Source organism: Mobula hypostoma, chromosome 2 (genome assembly GCF_963921235.1).
Source record: "Mobula hypostoma chromosome 2, sMobHyp1.1, whole genome shotgun sequence".
NCBI lineage: Eukaryota > Metazoa > Chordata > Chondrichthyes > Myliobatiformes > Myliobatidae > Mobula > Mobula hypostoma.
Window position 1 is genome coordinate 79238396 of NC_086098.1, and position 21882 is coordinate 79260277.

The window sequence follows — 21882 nt, forward strand, 5'->3', positions numbered from 1 at the left end:
CACCAATTTAAACTTTGACACCCTTCCTTAATGGTGGACTGACTGCATAGTATACCAGTTACAGGATGCGCTGCAGCACCTTGGTCTCTCCGAGTTCCTCACAAACCCAGAAACCTATCTCAAGAATGTTCAATTCCTGCCACTGCCCATAAGGTGTTGGTACATACTTCCCATGACTGCATTGATCTCCTCCAGGTGCCCCAGTTTCCTCTCATGTTCAGTTTAGGCGTGGGAATGCTATGTTGATGCCAGAAGCATGGCAGTACTTGCAGACTGGCCCCAGTACATCCTCAGTGTTGGTCATTGATGCAAACACCACATTTCACTGTATGTTTCAATGTCCATGTGACAAATAAAGCTAATCTTCTTTAATCTTTTAAACCAAAAGCATCAATGTATGTCATCAAGTGAATGAGAGAAATTGAGTAGCATGTGATAAGGAAAGCAGCTGTGTGGGAACCCCAAAGTAAACTGTTACCCAAAATCAAACGATAGAATTTCATTGGACTACTGAATCATTCTCTAAAAGTACACTTCACACACCTAATAATAGACATCATGATACTCTTTTGAGATCACCAGCACACTGCTTCAGAGAATAGTTCAGTTGAACAACATTTTCTGAAAATATGACTGAAAAATGGACTGCAAGATAAGAAGTTTAAGAAACAAAATTTATTCAATAACTCTACGCACAAGAGTGGATAACATGTATGATAATCATTGATTAGTGCCTGGTAGATTTTATTTATTTTTTTATTTAGAGATACAGTACAGAACAGGCCCTTCTGGTCCAGCAACCCACCTATTTAACAATACCCTAATTATGGTACAATTTATAATGACCAGTATGGCACTGGAATCTCTTGTCCATGCTCTCTCCTCACTAGTGTCAAGCCAGCTGGGTGCAGTACAGGAGCCTCAGGACCCACAACACCAGATTCAGAAACTTACTACCCCTCAACCATCAGGGTCTTGAACTAGAAGGAATAACTTTACTCACCCCATCATTGAACTGCTCCCACAGCCTATAGACTCTTTCAAGGACTCATGTTCCTGATATTTATTGCCCAGTTATTTATCATTTTTTCCCCTCCTTTCTTTTATACTTTCACAGTTTGTCATCTTTTGATTGCTTGTCCATCCTGTTAGGGGCCATTTTTCATTGATGCTAATGTGTTTCTTGTACTAACTGTGAATGCCTGCAAGAAGATGGATCTCAGGATTGTTATATGGTGACATATGTACTTTGATAGTAAATTTACTTCGGACATTGAAAACCATGCAGTCACGGAGAGAATGTAGAAACTCCTTACCGACAGTGCTGGGTATTGAACTCTGAACTCTGGAACTGTAATTGCGTGCACTAATTGCTATTCTGCTGTGGCACCCCCATGGCATTTTAGATCGCATTTTGGTCTTTAGGGCTGTTAAGACAATACAGTTTTGTGGGGCGGGGGGGGGGGCTGGAGTTGGACATAATGTAATCCAAATACCATTCAAAGCAATTTAGTCGCTGGGCGACAGCAAGGAGACTATATTTAGCAGACAACTTATCTGAGCATTCGCCCTGCAAAGCAAACGTATCTAAGTGCAAATAATCAACATTGAAAAACACTCAATTAGCAAAAATTAATTTCCATGGAAGGAAGAAGTTATGTCAGTAAAGCAGCTATTCCAACTTCCACATCCACAGTAAATTTATTAAGATGAGCTTACAATTCCATCTGCTTGATTGGCTTTATTTTTCTCACTGAAATTCCTCCCTAAAACAATGCAATCAAAAACAAGATATTTCATCTATCCTTTGCCAAGGCCCATCCATTAAACTAGTTTGCAAACCATTGCATTTTCCGTGAATGTTTCACACAATATGGCCACAGGAACATTTAAGTTAGTGGATTTCTTTCAGTTAGAACATTCAATATAAACATCTTACAAGTTTCATTATTTGTTCAGACATGATCAAAACAGCTTAATTTGGGATATTTACAGTCGAGCATGGAATTGGTGATAAGAAAATTATATATAAAGTACATTTCTCCATTTGTATCTACAGCAGAATTTGTGCAACAACCCATGTTAGTGATATTAAAATACACTTATCTAAAAAACGATATGTACATATTGCTTCGACGTTACCTACCAAATGTAATGCAGAAATCTGCTCTGATTAAACAATCAATAAAGACTTAATTTACATGGTTGGCCCTGCATATTAGTTTGCTGACATTCTTGGTCTCTGCTCCCTGCAAAAATCTGTACCATTAACAAAAGTAGACAACACCATGATATTAAACAGTGCTGTGCTTGCTATCCGAGTGTTTTGGTTTACTGACCACTTCTCCAAGCAGTTTTGGACAGTCATGCAAACCCTTTGCAATTTGGTCACATTTCATAATTAGGTCATAGTTGATTTTGTCAGTGACAATACAATCTTGCTTGTAGTCAGGATGATGAGCAACAAAGTTCCTTAACCAACAGGCTGCAGTCATCAGTTCTCCTGTAACAATTAAACAAAAGTAAAAGCTTCTAAACTTGTGTGTCTCCCCCCCCCCCACCCCATGAACTCACAGACTAGATTATTTTGGGTCAAATTTAAGAAAAAATGGTCAAGATCATGCTAGTGTGGCTGCACTTGGAGTACTGCATAAACGTTATGTTTTCCTATTCTAGGAGAGACTCATTAAACTGGAAAGAGTGCAGACAAAATTTACAAGGATGCGGCTCGTACTTGGGTGACTGAGTTGGACAGGTTAGGACTTTATTCCTGGAATCACAGGCAACTGAGGGGTTAACTTATAGAGGTATACAAAATGATGAGAGGTTAATGCAGATTCTTTTACCCTGTGAAGAGGAACTAAAAATTAGAGGGCATAGGTTTAAGAGGTGAGAGGTGAAATATTTAAAAAAAGGGACCCAAGGGGCAACTTCTTCACCCAGAAGGTGGTGGGTTTATGGAATGAGCTGCCAGAGAAATTGATTGAGGTAGGTACAATAACAACATTTAAAAGATATTTGCTCAGGTACATGGATAGAAGGGGTTTAGAGGGATGTGGACAGATGGGATTAGCATGATGAGCACCATGGTTACATGGATGAGTTCAGTTGAAGGGCTTGGTTTCTTTGCTGTATGTGTCTATGAGAAGCAAAGCAGTAGATGGTTTATACTCTCATGAGTAGACCATGAATGATTTGCACCCTAGAATGATTTTTGTCCTTTCTCCACCCAATGCCCTGGGACATTTGGTCTCATAGGCAAAGATAAGAAAAAGGTGCATTTGAAGATTTTTTCACCTCTACCAGGCATCTCCAGCCAAGATGTAAACTGGTTTTGATGGAAAATAGGGCTATTTTGGGTACAACTTCACTGCACTAAGAATGTGTCAGGAATGTGGCAGCCTTGGCAATTCAGACTAAATCATATGGTAGAATTGGAAAAAGCTGCAAAGTTGTAAACTCAGCCAGATCCATCATGGGCACCAGCAAAAAGGCAGCATCCATCATGAAGTACCTTCGACACCTAGTTCATGCCCTGTTCTTGTTACTACGATCAGGGAGGAGGTATAGAAGCCTGAAGATACACATTCAATGTTCACCTCTGTCATCAGATTTCGGAATAGTCCATGAACCCACGAGTACTACCTCAGTGTTTTAACTCTGTTTGCACTACTTATATATATTTTGTTTATTGTAACTGACAGTAAAAATTGCATATTGCACTGTACTGTTGCCGCAAAACAGCAAACATCACGAGTGATAATAAACCTGATTCTGATGTGGTTCCAATATAGTCTGCTGTCAGCTGTGTTTAACCAAGAATGTTGTTAAGTTTGTAACATTATAATGGCCTTTATTCTACAGTTAAGTGTTTTATCCACTTGTTTTGTGCTAATTATAGACTGATTATGTTGGCTGGTGGCGTAGTGGCATCAGTGCTGGACTTCGGAGCAAAGGCTCCTGAGTTCGAATCCAGCCAGCTCCCTTTGCACGCTTTCCATCTGTGCTGGGCTGAGGGTCGAGTTAGCAAATCGGCCTTGTAATAATAAGAAAGCCTGCTAAAAAAAATTACGCTGTCATGACGGTGTCCCGATGATTCCACTCAGAGTTAAGGGCTTTCTTCTCCTTCATAGACTGATTATACAATTCCCAAAAGAAGAATACTTTGGAAATTTTGTCATCAAGCACACAGAATTTTCCAGGTAAAAGCAAAAGGACTCAATTCAAGGTTGATACATCAATTTAATATAAAGTTGGAAGCTTACCTGAAGCTCTCTTTCGAATCAGCTTGAGGTAGTTTAAAATGCTACATCGCGTATCAACATCTACCTCCATGTTCTCAAGATAACAGTTTATAATTGGAATCAAACCTGGGAAGACTCCTTCCTGCAATACAGAGCAGAACAGGAGGAAGAAATAAGTGAATGTGAACATATTCTGGCAAAAGGTTTGGTCTTATACACAAATAAACAGATCTAGCAAGAGATCAATTGATACTAGAGTACTTTGTAATATTAATTCACTTCCATTTTTACTAGTTGTGATGAGAAAACAGCCCAATTCTGAGCACACTGAACACAGGATGAATTTGTATACAAAAACAAATATATTTTTAAAAATCAAATAGGGAGACTTCCGGTAGCGCTCATGGAGTGAAGTCGCGTTCTTGACTCGCTCCATTACCTCTGAGTTTTTTTTTCTCTATGGTCAGCTATACTTTAATTAACCATTAAGGCATCAATTCTTACAATACTTTGAATTAAACTGAATTCTCCGACAATTGGATGATACTTAGATCTGCTATGTCTAAGAACGGGAAAAACGGCAAGGATGGTAAACCTCCGGTTAAACCGAAAGCTACGGATTTCCCCCCGACTGAATCACCGGTGACTTTGAAAGCGATATCGGAGTTAATTCAGAGGGAAATTTCAACCTCTGTTAGGGAGATGATTCGTACGGAAATTGCAGGCTCTGTTAAAGACCTGATTCATACGGAAATCTCAACTAATCTCCAGAAAATTGCCGATTCAATGGATAAGATGCAAACATTTATTGCGGAACATCAGTCGGCTATATCTGATCTTCAAAAATTCGCGCAACAAAGTGAGCTTAAGATGGGGAAAATCGAAGAAACAATTAATGTAATGAAGAAGAAACTTGACTTTTTGACTTTTAAAAACTCTGACTTGGAATCCAGAATGCGACGGCAGAATTTACGAATGATCGGGGTGAGGGAAGCTGTTGAATCCAACAACCCCATGAAATATTTTTCTCAACTTTTAAAAGATGCATTCCCTACTGTATTTCCTGACCAACCACCGCTTCTGGATCGTGTTCACAGAATCCCATCATACTCGCCTAGGTCAGATAGACCTAGGCATGTTATTTTACGTTTTCATTATTTTCAAGACAAGGAGAGACTGTTTCGATTCGCTCGATCTAAAGGTTTCATTGATTTTTCGGATCTTAAGTTCCGATTCGTGGAAGATTTCAGTAAACCAATCTGGGACCAACGGGTTCGTTACAGATCCGTGATGTCGGAATTCTATAAGATGGATTTAAGACCAGCGCTGCTGTACCCTGCACGTCTAAGGATTCGCATGTCAGATGGAGCCCTTCGTTTTTTTGATTCTCCATCGGATGCCCAGAGTTATCTGGATCAACTTTCATCTTCAACATCTTAATTGCCTTTTTTTAATTATCTCCGTTGATCGGAGGCTGTGAATTGGTTGGTTTTAACTTTTTCGTGCCCTATCTGGGCAGAAAAGTTTATTTTTGATTTCTTAATATGGTTGCTAAACTTTCTTTTTAACTGCGTCATTTCTTTCTTTTCCCAGGGGATTCTGGGTGGTTACTTCCCTTTTGTCATCTTACGTATTTCCTGTGTGGCCTTAAATTTTGTAGTTTTTTAAAAAATTTTATTCTGTTTTGCTTTTTATAACCACTTTATGTTAATAATCCTATTTTTTCTTGTTGCTGTGTCTATTCATGGGTTTGAGGTTTATTGTGGTTTTTTTAAATATATATTTTCCGGCTTTTGTTCTGTTCTGTGTGTATTTTAATTGAGCTAACTTTTTTTTACTTACTTTTTTACTGTTTTACAACTAGCTGATCCTTTTCATATTTATACCTTTTTTTTAGGGAGCGTATACCGGAAGTCATGGGGGTAGTTTTAGCGCTTGCTTCTTTCTGGCGGGTCTGCTTTAGATTTTGCCTTGGGGTCTTGGGGCAGGGGGTGGTGGGAGGGGCTTCACGTTTTAGTTTGTTTTTCTTTGGGCTATATACATTATTGAAGTACTGGTTGCGTCCTTTTCCCCGGTATCTTTTGTATGTTCTGTTTCCTCTCCGGGTTTGTGGGTCGCGCCTATCGTCAATCCTCCTTGTTGTGGGTTGACTTTAGGATTTATGGAGTCTATTATTAATTTTGTCTCCTGGAATACTAATGGTCTTAATCATCCTATTAAAAGGAAAAAAGTTTTTAAAGTGTTCCGGAGACTTAAAGCACAAATTTTATTTTTACAAGAGACCCATGTACGGAGGGGGGACAGACTACGTTTTTTCAAATTCTGGAAGGGGCAACAATTTCATTCGAACTCCAATGCTAAGATTCGAGGCGTCTCTATTTTTATAGATTCCTCAGTTACTTTTACACAACAGGATATTATCTCTGATCCGAATGGTAGATTTTTATTGGTTAGTGGTTTACTATTTAATAAAAAAGTAGTTTTGGTTAATGTTTATGCTCCTAATATGGATTGTCCGGAATTTTATAAATCATTGTTTGATCAGTTTCCGAATTTGAACGAGTTTTCATTGATTTGGGGCGGAGATCTTAATACCTGTTTGTCTCCAGCTTTGGACCGTTCGGCTCCTTTACGGACTTTACCTAATAAATCTGCAAATCTGATTAATTTTTTCCTTTCTGATTCTGGGTCGACGGACATTTGGCGTTTTCTGCATCCTCAGGAAAAAGATTTTTCCTTCTTTTCACATGTTCATCATTCCTATTCAAGAATTGATTATTTTTTCATTGATTCTCGTCTCATTCCTTCAGTGATTAAATGTGATTATGATTCTATAACCATTTCGGATCATGCTCCACTTAAGCTTTCTATTAAAATTATGGCCAATATACCAAATAATAGACAATGGCGTTTTAATTCGCTGTTGCTTCAGGACTCGGACTTTGTTAATTTTATGAATGAACAGATTGAGCTTTTTTTTAACAATTAACCATACAGAAGATATTTCGGTTAACACTCTTTGGGACACTTTTAAAGCCTATATTCGGGGTCAGATTATTTCGTATTCCGTTGCTTTGAGGAAGAAACAGAAGCAGGAGGAGATGGCAATTGTGGACAAGATTAAAGAAATTGATAAGAAATATGTTATGGCTCCTTCTGAGGAGTTATACAAACAAAGAACTGAACTTCAAATGGAACACAGTTTACTACTCTCGTCCTCGATTGTAAACCAATTAAAGAAAACAAGAAGTGACTTTTATGTTCACAGTGACAAAATTGGCAAGCTGCTGGCTAATCAATTGAAATCTAATTATGTTAAATCTCAAATCAATCAGATTTATAACCAAAATGATCGATTGATATTGGATCATGTGGGGATTAATCAAACCTTTTGTGATTTTTATTCTTCTTTATATCAATCAGAGTCTCCTCGAGATTCTAAATATATGAATGATTTTTTAGATAAGTTAGACTTCCCTCAGATTTCACAGGATATGTCTTCTTTATTAGATACTTCCATTACAATGGATGAGATTAAGAATGTTATTTTTTCTGTGAATCTGGGGAAAGCTCCTGGCCCTGATGGGTTTACCGTTGAATTTTATAAATGTTTTGCTTCTTTATTGATTCCTTGGCTCTGTAAGGTTTTTGAGGCTTCTTTGAAACTTGGTAAACTTCCTGAATCTTTTAATAGAGCATCAATTTCTCTAATACTAAAGAAGGATAAAGACCCTGCTCAATGTGCATCTTATAGACCAATATCTTTATTAAATGTTGACTCTAAAGTTTTTTCTAAGTTATTAGCAAATAGACTAGAAAAAGTACTTCCTTCTATTATTTCGGAAGACCAAAAAGGTTTTATTAAAGGTCGTTACTCTTTTTATAATATTCGTACATTGTTAAATATCGTTTATACTCCCTCACAAAATGTTCCTGAGTGTGTTATTTCTTTAGATGCCGAGAAAGCTTTTGATAGAGTAGAATGGCCTTATTTATTTAAGGTGCTTGAAATGTTTAATTTTAGCTTGAAATTTATATCCTGGATTAAACTGTTATATCACTCCCCTGTGGCCTCGGTTCGTACTAACTCTTTAAACTCACCTTTTTTTCCTCTCTTTCGTGGTACTCGACAAGGCTGTCCTCTTAGTCCCCTATTATTTGATATTGCATTAGAACCTCTTGCAATTGCTATTCGAGAATCTTCAAATATTACTGGGATAACTCGGGGATTAAAGTCCCATAAATTATCACTCTATGCTGATGATTTACTTTTATATATTTCTAATCCTGAGAGATCCATTCCTGCTGTTTTAGAGTTATTAGCACAATTTGGTCTTTTCTCAGGTTATAAATTAAATCTTAGTAAGAGTGAACTTTTTCCGATTAATAAACATCTTCCCTTATATTATAAATTTCCATTTAAATTGATTAATAATTACTTTTCATATCTTGGGATTAAAATTACTTGTAAACACAAAGATTTATTTAAGACTAACTTTTTACCATTAATAGACCATATTACTCAACTTTCATCTAAATGGTTTCCCTTATATTTAACTTTGATTGGTCGTATTAATGCAGTTAAGATGTTTTTTTTGCCAAAATTTTTATGTGTGTTTCAGGCATTACCAATTTTCGTTCCTAAATCTTTTTTTGATAAAGTTGACTCTAAAATTTCTTCATTTATTTGGCAGAATAAGAATCCGAGACTGGGTAAAATACATTTACAGAAAGCTAAGAGAGATGGAGGTTTAGCATTACCTAATTTTAGATTTTATTATTGGGCTATTAATATTCGTCATATGAAATTTTGGTTACTTGACCAGGACATACTATCTATTCCTAAATGGGTAGCATTGGAATTACAATCTGTTCAGGGTTATACACTTGGTTCTATTTTAGGCTCCTCTCTTCCTTTTGATTCGAAACGTCTTAAGCAGGTCTCTAACCCGATAGTTAAATATGCTTTGCGCATTTGGTTTCAATTCAGAAAATTTTTTGATCTTAATCAATTCGGGTTAGCGATTCCTATTTTAGGTAACATATTTTTTCCTCCCTCTTTTACGGATCGCGCTTTTCAAACTTGGAAGACTAAGGGTGTTTTACGGTTTTTGGATTTATTTTTAGATGGTTCCCTTATGTCTTTTGAACAATTATCTAATAAATATAACTTATCAAGAATACATTTTTTTAGATATTTACAAGTTAGAAATTTCCTAAGTACTATACTTTCTTCCTTTCCAATGCTTCCTCCTACATATATTTTAGATTCGATAATTAACCTTAATCCATGTCAGAAAGGTGCATCGGCTATGATTTATAATATTATTATGAAACTTAGGAAAGCTCCATTTGATAAGATTAGGGTAGATTGGGAACAGGAATTGGGGCTTACCATTTCTGTGGATGATTGGGGGCAGATTTTACAATTAGTTAATACTTCCTCTATTTGTGCTAAACATTCCCTAATTCAATTTAAAGTGGTTCATAGAGCACATATGTCCAAAGATAAGTTAGCGCGTTTTTACTCGCATATTAATCCTTTCTGTGATAGATGTTCGGGGTAGATAGCCTCTTTAACTCATATGTTTTGGTCTTGCCCTACTTTGGAAACTTTTTGGAGAGATATTTTCAATATTATTTCTAAGGTATTAAATATAGATATCTCTCCTCACCCTATTACTGCTATCTTTGGACTACCTAAAATTTCTAGTAATCTTTCCCCTTCAGCCCGTAGAATGATTGCATTTCTTACTTTAATGGCGAAAAGAGGTATTTTACAACATTGGAAAGAGCTTAATGCTCCAACTACCTTTTTTTGGTTTTCTCAGACGATTTTATGTTTGAATTTGGAGAAAATTAGAAGTAACCTTTATGATTCTTCATTTAAATTTGAACAGATTTGGGGACCTTTTATTCGATATTTTCATTTAATGTAATATTTACCCTTCTTGTTTTTTTTTTCACTGTTTTTAATGGAGGTCGGGATTGAGGACGTGATTTTAAGTTTAACTCTGTTTGGTTTCAAGTTAGCCCATTGCTTTGCCTTGCTTTTAGTTAGCTGCACGGTGGGTTTTTTTTTTTCTTTTTTTTTCCATTGATATATATAAAATGTAGTATACTATTATGTTATCTTGGTTTCTTATGCTTAAATTACATTGTTTGTAGTATTTTCTTTTTGGTATTGTTATCTTTTGGAATTTTATTATACTTTAACATTGTATTAATGTTTATATGGCTTACCTTTTTTGTATACTTACTCAATAAAAAGATTTAAAAAGAAAGAAAGAAAATCAAATAATGAAATTATCCATTTAAATTAACCTTTTCTGCACTAAACAATGAATGCACCTACCAGAAATGATCCCATTAGCCTGAATAGGTCACTGAGCTGGAGAGCAAGAATATTGATTTAATTACTCCTATTTTCCATCTTTCACTGAGATCTTGGTGCTTTACAACAGCGGTCCCCAAACACCGGGCCACAGAGCATGTGCTACTGGGCCATGAGGAAACGATGAGTCAGCTGCACCTTTCCTCATTCCCTGTCACGCACTGTTGAACTTGAACATAGGGTTGCCACCTGTCCCTTATTTGTCGGGACATCCTGTATATTGGGCTAAATTGGCTTGTCCCGTATTTCCCCTGCTAAGATAGAGCGTTCCTATGAAACCTTTCGTGCCAAAATGGCATGAAGCGAAGAAGCAATTACCATTAATTTATATGGGAAAAATTTTTGAGCGTTCCCAGACCCAAAAAATAACCTACCAAATCATACCAAATAACACAAAACCAAAAATAAATAACACTAACATATAGTATGTTACGAGAATACACATAAAATTAAGATGTTTGCTGGCCTGGGCTAGCATCAGTGGCATCAGCAGTTGGTCTGCCACCTGCCCTCAGGGGAAGGAGAGATAAGGAACAATGGAGCAGCGTCTGGAGATGTGTAATGAAGGGATGTGGGAGAGAGAGCTGTCTGGAGCGGCTCCCCCCTTTGAACCCTGAACTGTTTGAAGTGATGGACAGGCGATACCCCAGCAGGGGGATAAAAAGGGACAGGTTCGCTAAGACAGACACACACGCCACCCGAGGTAACAAGACCCTGGAAGCGGTGCGCCTCTCACGAGTGGGTGAGAAGTGCCAGACAACGACAAGGGTGGAAAGGTACGATCAGCGGGAACCCGGTGTGTGTCCGCCCTTGCCTGGGTGCCGGGTTCACTGCAGAGGATCGACCGCATCTGGAGGAGGGGTCACAGTCGGTGACCTCAGGTGACATCACCAAGGACCCGCCCAAATGCTGTTTGTGAGCCATCCCGCTGATCTGTGAGTGAAGCCGTGCTGAATGATGAGTTGTTCCTGTTCTCTCTGTCTCTCTTCCCCCACCTTGTCCATCGCCATGGAAACGATTACTGCGAACTGAACTTTGAGTCATTTTGAAATTTGGTCATTTACCCCTAGACAACGATAGAGCTTGATTGATGCTGTTATCTTAATTCTGTGCACATGTGCGTTTATCATCACTGAACTGTTGCATTTATTATCCTTTCGATTACTGTGTTGCTTGTTTCCTTAATAAAACTTTCTTAGTTCTAGTACTCCAGACTCCAACTGAGTGATCCATTTCTGCTGGTTTGGCAACCCAGTTACGGGGTACGTAACAAGTAAAAGCAGGAAAGATATGATAAATACACAGCCTATATAAAGTAGAAATAATGTATGTACAGTGTAGTTGGGAAGATGAAGGCAAAAGTGATTTGTAGGGGAGAAAAAAAATCGGCACGTACGTGCATGCGCACACAGGTGCCCGCACAAGGCTTCATGGTCATGGTAGTCTTTCATGGGGTAGTGTCCCGGGATTTGACTGCTACTTTTGTCCCTTATTTGGGAGTGAGAAAGTTGGCAACCCAAACTGTAAAAGACATGTTGAGGTGAGTTTAACCATATTTGAACACAACCACCCCCCTCCACCCCAGTCGGCCGGTCCACAAGAATATTGTCAATATTAAACCGGTCCGTGGTGCTAAAAAGGTTGGGGACCTCTGCTTTACAAGACTCCATTTCCCCACCTTTGCTTAAATCCATAGTCTTCAATCCTATAACATCAATATCCTACATCTGCAGTATGGCCTGTCAACAATGGATTAAGGAATTTCCACAGTTCTATTACTATATAAAAGAATGTTATTTCATTAATATGATCAAATTCTAATTTTCATACCACCTGTACTTAATCTCAAACTCAGTCTCCCACAATGAAAGTAATTCAAACCCAGGTCATTCAATAGCTCCTTGAAATTTAAAACCGAAGCAAATTCATCCCATTGTCTGTGAGAGACAGGTAGGATATCTTTCCCAAGATACATGTCCAAACCTGAACGCTCTACTCTGGATGGCTTCTGAACAAGACTCTAGTTGTACTCCATCTAATGCCTCTATTTGTACTCTGGGTCCTTTGTGATAAAAACCATCCCATATGGATCAATCATCATTTTTCTACACTTTTTTTTAAAAAAATGAGTAAGTATTTGGACCCCAAATTACTCAGCTTCTATAAACCTTCCATCCATTTTGGAAACACAGTCAATATACATTTTAAAATCAAAGAATATCACCTTGTTTTCTACAATGAGTCCATTGCCCAGAGCATTATCCACTCATACTACACATTTGCAACTTCCTGCTCCAATCTGTAATACTGAATGCATTTCCTATAATGTTGATAAAACTCTCCTAAGTACAGCAAGAAGACTCTCAAATCTCAAACATTAACAATGTTTGCCTCCCACACAATTCTAAATTTCAAAAATAAAATCAAAATTTCTTATCAAAGTACATGTCACCATATACAACCTTGAGATTCATTTTCTTGTGGGCATACTCCATAATAGAATAACCCTTATGGAAATCAATGAAAGACCACACCAACTTGGTCGTTCAATCAGTAAGCAAAAGACAACAAACTAAATAAAAAAATAATAATAAATAACCAATAAACATTGCAAACATAAGATGACGAGTTTTTGAAAGTGAGCCCATAGATTGTGGGAATATTTCAACGATGGGACAAATGAAGTTATCCCTTTGGTTCAAGGCCTAAGGCTCCTGCACCTTCTTCCTGATCTTCCTGAGAAGAGAGCAGGGCCTGGTTGGTGAGGGGGGTCCCTGATGATGGATGCTGCTTTCCTGCAACAACACTGTGCAGATCACAAGACAAAGGAGCAGAAGTAGGCCATTCAGCCCATCGAGTCTGCTCCGCAGCTCCCCCATGAGCTAAACTATTCACCCATCTAGTTCCAATTTCCAGCTTTTTCCCCATATCCCTTGATACCCTGACTAATTAGATACTTGTCAATCTCCTCCTTAAACACCCTCAATGATCGGGCCTCCACAGCTGTATGTGGCAACGAATTCCACAAATCCACGACCCTCTGGCTAAAAAAATTTCTCCTCATCTCTGATTTAACTGGGTACCCTCTAATTCTAAAACTATGGCCTCTTGTCCTGGACTCACCCACCAAGGGAAACAACCTTTCCACATCTACTCTGTCCAACCCTTTCAACATTCGAAATGTTTCTATGAGATCCCCTCTCATTCTTCTATACTCTAATGAATACAATCCAAGAGCCGACAAACGCTCCTCATATGTTAGCCCCTGCATTCCAGGAATCATCCTCGTAAATCTTCTCTGAACTCTCTCCAACATCAGTACATCCTTTCTAAGATAGGGGGCCCAAAACTGCACACAGTATTCCAAATGAGGTCTCACTAATGCCCCACAGAGCCTCATCAACACCTCCTTACTCTTATACAGTATTCCTCTTGAAATGATTGCCAACATAGCATTCGCTTTCCTTACCGTCGATCCAACTTGGTGGTTAACCTTTAGGGTATCCTGCACAAGGACCCACAAGTCCCTTTGCACTTCTGATTTTTGAATTTTCTCCCCATCTAAATAATAATCTGCCCAATTATTCCTTCTTCCGAAATGTACAACCGTACATTTGTCAACGTTGTATCTTATCTGCCATTTCTTTGCCCACTCTCCTAAACTGACTAAGTCTCTCTGCAACCTTTCCCTTTCTTCAACATTTCCTGCTCCTTCACGTATCTTGGTGTCATCCGCAAACTTAGCCACAAAACCATTTAATCTATAATCCAAATCATCGATATGCATCGTTAAAAAGCGGCCCCAACACCGACCCCTGCGGAACACCACTAGTAACCAGCAACCAATCAGAATAGGATAAACAACAGGAATTCTGCAGATGCTGGAAATTCAAGCAACACACATAAAAGTTGCTGGTGAACGCAGCAGGCCAGGCAGCACCTCTAGGAAGAGGTGCAGTTGACGTTTCAGGCCGAGACCCTTCGTCAGACCTCTTCCTTCAGTTAGTCCTGACGAAGGGTCTCGGCCTGAAACGTCGACTGCACCTCTTCCTAGAGGTGCTGCCTGGCCTGCTGCGTTCATCAGCAATTTTTATGTGTGTTGCTTGAATCAGAATAGGATCCCTTTATTTCCACCCTTTGCTTTCTGCCTATCAGCCAATGCTCCACCCATTTCAATATCTTTCCTATAATTCCATGGGCTCTCATCCTATTAAGCAGCCTCATATGCGGCACCTTATCCAAGGCCTTTTGAAAACCCAAATACACAACATCCACAGTCTCTCCCTTGTCAATCTTATTCAAGATTACCTCAAAAAATTCCAATAGGTTGGTGAGGCAGGATCTTTCCTTCATGAAACCATGCTGGCTTCGGCCTATCTTGTCATGCACCTTGAGATACTTCATAACCTCGTCCTTGAGGATTGACTCCAATATCTTTCCAACTACTGATGTCAGACTAATAGGTCTGTAATTTTCTTTTTGCTGCCTCCTTCCTTCCTTAAATAATGGAACTACATTTGCGACCTTCCAGTCCTCCGGAACCATGCCAGAGTCTATTGATTCCTGGAAGATCATTTCCAATGCTTCCACAATCTCCAAAGCCACCTCCTTCAGAACCCTTGGGTGCACCTCATCTGGACCGGGAGACTTAGCTATTCTTAGTCCACTTAGCTTCCCAAGCACTTTTTCTCTAGTAATCTTGACTGTATCTAATTCTATTCCCTGATACCTCTGGCTATCAGGTATATTGCTCATGTCTTCCACTGTGAAGACTGATGCAAAATACTCATTCAGTTCCTCCACCATCTCTTTGTTATCCATTATAATTTCTCCAGCATCATTTTCAATCGGTCCCGTACCTACCCTTGTCACTCTTTCACTCTTCATATATTTAAAAAACTCTTAGTATCCTTTTTTATGTTAATCGCCAACTTCCTTTCATAATTCATCTTTTCTTTCCTAATGACTTTTAGTTTCCTTCTGTAAGTTTTTAAAAGTCTTCCAGTCCTCATTTTTCCCATTAATTTTTACTTCCTTGTATGCCGTTTCTTTTGCTGTTATTTTTGCCTTAACCTCTCTCGTTAGCCACATTTGTGCCATTTTTCCATTCACGATTTTCTTTTTTCTTGGAATATATTTTTCCTGCATTTTCCTTATTTTTTGTAGGAATTTCATCTAATTCTGCTCTGCCGTCCCTCCATTTAGCTTACTTTTCCAATCAACTTGGGCCAGTTCCTCTCTCATACCACTGTAATTTCCCCTGTTCCACTGAAATATCGATACACCTGATACCAGCATCTCCTTTTCAAATTTGAAACTGAACTCAATCATATTATGATCACTACTTCCAAGGGGTTTCTTTACCTCCAGCTCCCTAATCGCCTCAGGTTCATTACATAGCACCCAATCCAAAACAGCTGGTCCCCTGGTGGGCTTCTGGACAAGCTGCTCCAAAAAGCCATCCTGTAGGCATTCTACAAACTCCCCCTCCTGAGATCCATTACCTTCCTGACTTTCCCAATCCAATTTCATATTAAAATCCCCCATAATTATCTTGACATTTTCCTTCTGACACGCTTTTTCTATTTCCAGCTGCAACTTGTAGGCTGCTGTTTGGAGGCCTGTATATAACTGCTTATTAGTGTCTTTTTACCCTTGCCATTTCTTAATTCTACCCATAAGGACTCTACCTCTTCTGATCCTATGTCCCTTCTTCCTGTTGATTTGATATCGTTACTTACCATCAGGGCCATGTCACCCCCTTTACCTACCTTCCTATCTTTCCTATACACTGTGTATCCTTGGATATTCAGCTCCCAATCACATCCATCATTTAGCCATGACTCGGTGATGGCCACAATGTCATATCTTTTAACCTGCAGCTGTGCAGCAAGGTCATCCACTTTATTTCTAATGCTGCATGCATTTAAGTACAGTACATTTAGATCAGTATCTGTTGTCGATTTTGCTATATTTCTATTTTGCAGCAAATTATCCTGTATATTCACCGGCCTGTCCTTGCGATCTTTACTGCACAGTATTTTTGACTTATTTCTACTTTCCTCTTCCTCGACCCGAACACCTTGGTTTCCTTCCCCTTGCCAACTTAGTTTAAACCCTCCCTAACAGCTATATTAAACAATCCCGCCAGGATATTAGTACCTTTTGTACTAATGTGCTCAGTGGTGTAGAGGACTATATCCATGATGGACTAGGTTGTATATACTACTTCTGTAGGATTATCTGTTCAAGGGCATTGGTGTTTCCATAACAGGCTGTGATGTAGCCAGTCAATATATTCTCCACTACACATCTGTAGAAGTTTGTTAAGGTTTTAGATGTCATGCCAAATCTTCTCAAATTCCTAAGTAGAGACACTGACAAAGAAACATAGAAAATAGATGCAGGAGTAGGCCATTTGGCCCTTCGAGCCTGCACCGCCATTCAGTATGATCATGGCTGATCATCCAACTCAGAACCCTGTACCAGCCTTCCCTCCATACCCCCGATCCCTTTAGCCACAAGGGCCATATCTAACTCCCTCTTAAATATAGCCAATGAACTGGCCTCAACTGTTTCCTGTGGCAGAGAATTCCACAGATTCACCACTCTCTGTGTGAAGAAGTTTTTCCTCATCTCGGTCCTAAAAGGCTTCCTCTTTATCCTCAAACTGTGACCCCTCGTTCTGGACTTCCCCAACATCGGGAACAACCTTCCTGCATCTAGCCTGTCCAATCCCTTTAGAATTTTATATGTTTCAATAAGATCCCCCCTCAATCTTCTAAATTCCAGCGAGTATAAGCCTAGTCGATCCAGTCTTTCATCATATGAAAGTCCTGCCATTCCAGGAATCAACCTGGTGAACCTTCTTTGTACTCCCTCTATGGCAAGGATGTCTTTCCTCAGATTAGGGAACCAAAACTGCACACAATACTCCAGGTGTGGTCTCACCAAGGTCTTGTACAACTGCAGTAGTACCTCCCTGCTCCTGTACCCGAATCCTCTTGCTATGAATGCCAGCATACTATTCGCATTCTTCACCGCCTGCTGTACCTGCATGCCCACTTTCAATGACTGGTGTACAATGACACCGTCTCGTTACACCTCCCCTTTTCCTAATCGGCCACCATTCAGATAATAATCTGTTTTCCTGTTTTTGCCACCCAAGTGGATAACCTCACATTTATCCACATTAATTTGCATCTGCCATGTATTTGCTCACTCACCTAACCTATCCAAGTCACCCTGCATCCTCTTAGCATCCTCCTCACAGCTAACACTGCCGCCCAGCTTTGTGTCATCCGCAAACTCGGAGATGATGCATTTAATTCCCTCGTCTAAGTCATTAATATATATTGTAAACAACTGGGGTTCCAGCACTGAGCCTTGCAGTACCCACTAGTCACTCCCTGCCATTCTGAAAAGGTCCCATTTATTCCCACTCTTTACTTCCTGTCTGCCGACCAATTCCCTATCCACATCAATACCATACGCCCCATACCAATACCGTGTGCTTTAAGTTTGCACACTAATCTCCTGTATGGGAGCTTGTCATGCTTTCTTTGTAATTGCAGTTACCTGCTGAGCCCTGGCCAGATCCTCTGAAATGATAACATCAAGGAATTTAGAGTCACTAACCCTCTCCAAGTCCGATCCTTCAATGAGCACTGCCTCATGGACCTCTGGTTTCCTGCTCTTGAAGTCAGTAATCAGTCCCTTAGTCTTGCTGACGTTGAGTAAGAGATTGTTGTGATGGCATCACTCGGCCAGATTTTCAACCTCCATCCTAAATGCTGATTCATCACCACATTTGATTTGGCCTACAACAGTGGCATCATCAGCAAACTTAAGTATGGCACTGGAGCTGTGCTTAGCCACACAATCATAAGAATAAGGCGAGCAGAGCAGGGGGCTAAGCACACAGCGGTGATGCACCTGTGCTGGAGATTGTGAAGTCATTGCTTATCCAAACTGACTGGGATCTGCAAATGTGGAATTGAGGACCCAAATGCACAAGGAGGTATTGAGGCTAAGGTCTGGAAGCTTATTGATCAGTTTTGAGGGGATGATTGTATTGAATGCTGGGCTGCAGTTGACAAACAGCATCTTGATGCATGCATCTTTGCCGTCAAGATGTTTCAGAGATGCTGGAAGAGTCAACTTCTTCGATGCTTTACATTTTCAGTACATTAGTTGCATTCCATTTCAGGTTGCTAAAGGTGTTAGTTACTACCTTTAGCTTTACACTCATCTTTTCTTCCAAGCATAACTAAATACCTAAAAAGTGTAAGTCCCACTTCTGTAATTTATTGCCTTTGGGAATATCTCAACTTTTTTTAGTGTTAAGCTCAGTTTGACCGATTTAACCTCTGAAGTTGGTCTATTTTATCTTAAAGCCTTTACTACATGCTCACCATTTACAAATTACTTTCAGAACAGTTACTACTTCCAGCCAGCACTCTTATAAAACTATTAGAGCAAATAAGGGAACACGTCATAAAGGCAGTTTCAGATTACATTTTAGAAACACAAGAGATTCTGCAGACGCTGGAAAACCAGAGTAGCGCACACAAAATACTGAAGGATCTCAGCAGGTCAGGCAGCATCAATGGAAAGGAATTAGCAGTTGATGTTTTGAGCCAAGAGCCTTCAACAGATCCTGAAGAAGGATCTCTCCTCAAAACAGCAACTGTTTATTCTTTTCCATAGATGCTGCCTGGCCTGCTGAGTTCCTCCAACATTTTGTACATTTTAGAAATTTGTTGTTTCTATGGTTTCAGCCACTGGGCTCATCAATCTGTTCAAAGTACTGTGTTACTGTGTGTGTCTTTTGTATATGGCATAGTTGTCATGAGATTCAAGTATCACCTGCAATCCAGAATCAGTTACAATTCTACAATACCAGTACTTCCATGTGTTCCCCTTACTGCCACAGCATGGTCATTCAGCAATAATTTCGCTTCTCTCCTTAACTAAAACACAGACTTTTTGTTTTAAAAAAGGCTGAGTGCCAAGGTCACATTCTTTCTTTGCTTTTAACCCCTTCTCTAATTGCTACAATACTGCATGCTTTGAGCAGAACCTTTTGTATTGAATTTGAACATAGAAGATTATGGAATTTATTGCCACAGACAGCTGTGGCGGCTAAGTCATTGGGTGTACTTAAAATGGAGGTTGATAGGTTCTTGATTAGTCAGGCATCAAAGGTTATGAGAAGGCAGAAGAATGGGGGCTGAGAGGAGTAATAAACCAGCCATAACAGAATCGCAGAGCAGACTAGATGGGCTGAATGACACAATCCTGCTTCTGTCTCACAGAATAGTACAGGCACTTTGGCCCACAATGTTGTACTGACCTTTTAACCCACTTTAAGATCAATCTAACCCTTCCCTCCTATACAGCCCTCCATTTTTATATCGATGTGCCTAACTAAGCGTCTCTTCAATGCCCCTAATGTATCTGTCTCTACTGCCACTCCTGGCAAGACAGTCCACGCACCCATCGCTGACATCCCCCTGTACTTTCTCCAATCATCTTAAAATTATGTCCCCACCTCCTGTGTTAGCCATTTCCCACCCAGGCATAGCCCTCCATTTTCCTATCATCCATGCACCTAGCTAAGAGTTTCTTTCAGGCCCTTTTCTTAAATATTTGTAGGGTTTTGCAGAATTCAAAGCAGAACAAAATATCTCAGAGGATCTTTCACGCTCTCACAACACACAGAGGCTTCAGGAATAAAAAGGACTGTTTGTCTGGAACCATTGAGAGAGCTTGAGCCCAGTCAACATTTCAGGCCAGTTCTGATCAACGTTCTCGGCCTGAAACATCAGTTGTTTATTCCCTTCCTCTGCATAGATGCTCCTTGACCTGCTGAGTTCCTTCAACATTTTGTGTTTATTGCTCTGCTCTGGATCTCACATAATGACAATTCATGTTTAGAATTTTAACAATCGGCTTTCAAAAGTATTTTATTTGAGTACACACTAAAAAATTGCTGCTGCGGCTTAAAGGAAATTCTTAAAGGCAGCCAAGGACTCCAAGCAACAGCCTGGCCAAAGGAAACAATGCTGACTTCAATCTGCTACTTGACGCATCATAATTTTTACTTCTGTTTTTTGAATGTTGTTCAACTGCCATACAATAAAAGAACAATCAATTTTTTAGCTGAGTCACTTCTTACCTCTCAACAGCAGATTGCTGTGTACATAAGAGGGAGCGAGGGAAATATCAAGTTATATCATTTTGCAAGAGTCAAAACTAAACTTTGGATGAGGTGTTTACTGATTTATACAACCTTCTTACTGACAGAATTATCTATTACCCGCATCACTGCACTGTAAACACTTTAAACCACTTGTTATAATGCTGATTACACTGTACGTACATGCTGGTATTTATGTAATTATGCACATTTTATTCCATATCCAACTTTAACCCCTTAACTTTTTTTAATATATACAATTCATTACTCTTTATAGTTGTTGAACTTTTTTTGTTGCATGCTGCACCCTGACCAACACATCACAGCAAATTCCTAATATGTAAGTGGCGAATAAAGTTGATCCTTTTTAGCATTTTTGCAAATGGACAAGTATTTTCACGTACCTTGCCATTAATGATAGTGTCTACGCTCATTAATGTATACTCCTCAGAATCCGAATCAACGCCATTCTGTGCACAAGCACAGCCATCAACAACTGGGTTTCCAGCTAGCAGGAAAAGACAATTTAAAATAAAGCTTTAAGTTTATTCAAGCCAATACATTATTCATGTCTAACGAAAGCAATCCAAGAGTGAACTGTAGTCCACCTCACAACTGAAATAATGACAGTAGCATCCAAGATTTCAGATAGCCACATGAAAACACAGGGAATGGAGACACATGGATGTGTGTGGAAGTTACAGTAAGGCAAGGGTTAACAATGTCCAGGCATTTGTAGATCGCAGACGAGTGTAGACAATTTTCTTAGAGGAGGACAGAATTGAACTGACACCCTGAGTTGTGATAGTGTTGAGCTAACAGTGAAACAGTGATGCTGTCGTAGCGTGACAGACAGTGGAATCTTGCCCTGCTATGTGCAAGCAGGAAACACTCAGGCAATTTTCCAGTTGGGAAGATACCAAAGTTGTAATTATACAGAAACTGTCCAGCCTGAAGCATGACTGGCTCTGGAGCACAAGGCTTCAGTACTGCAGCAGGAATACTATCTGGAAACTTCATTACCTCTTACTAAGATGTGCAGC

The 21882-nt window shown here is 39.3% G+C and overlaps 1 protein-coding gene across 6 annotated transcripts in view; it reads right to left on the reverse strand.

Annotated features, from left to right (window-relative positions):
* Window positions 1-640: 640 nt before the first annotated feature.
* The window catches only part of gclc (glutamate-cysteine ligase, catalytic subunit), a 103208-nt gene continuing 81966 nt past the window's right edge, over window positions 641-21882 (reverse strand). For 4 of the 6 annotated variants that reach the window (XM_063039132.1, XM_063039124.1, XM_063039116.1 and 1 more), the window contains exons 15-17: window positions 21244-21347; window positions 4266-4386; window positions 641-2503 (exon numbers count right to left, since the gene is read on the reverse strand). In XM_063039132.1, the coding sequence (XP_062895202.1) occupies window positions 2295-2503; window positions 4266-4386; window positions 21244-21347 (434 nt within the window). In that variant the 3' untranslated portion in view covers window positions 641-2294. The remainder of the gene's footprint in view (window positions 2504-4265; window positions 4387-21243; window positions 21348-21882) is intronic. The other 2 variants (XM_063039104.1, XM_063039109.1) reach the window with 1 other exon arrangement.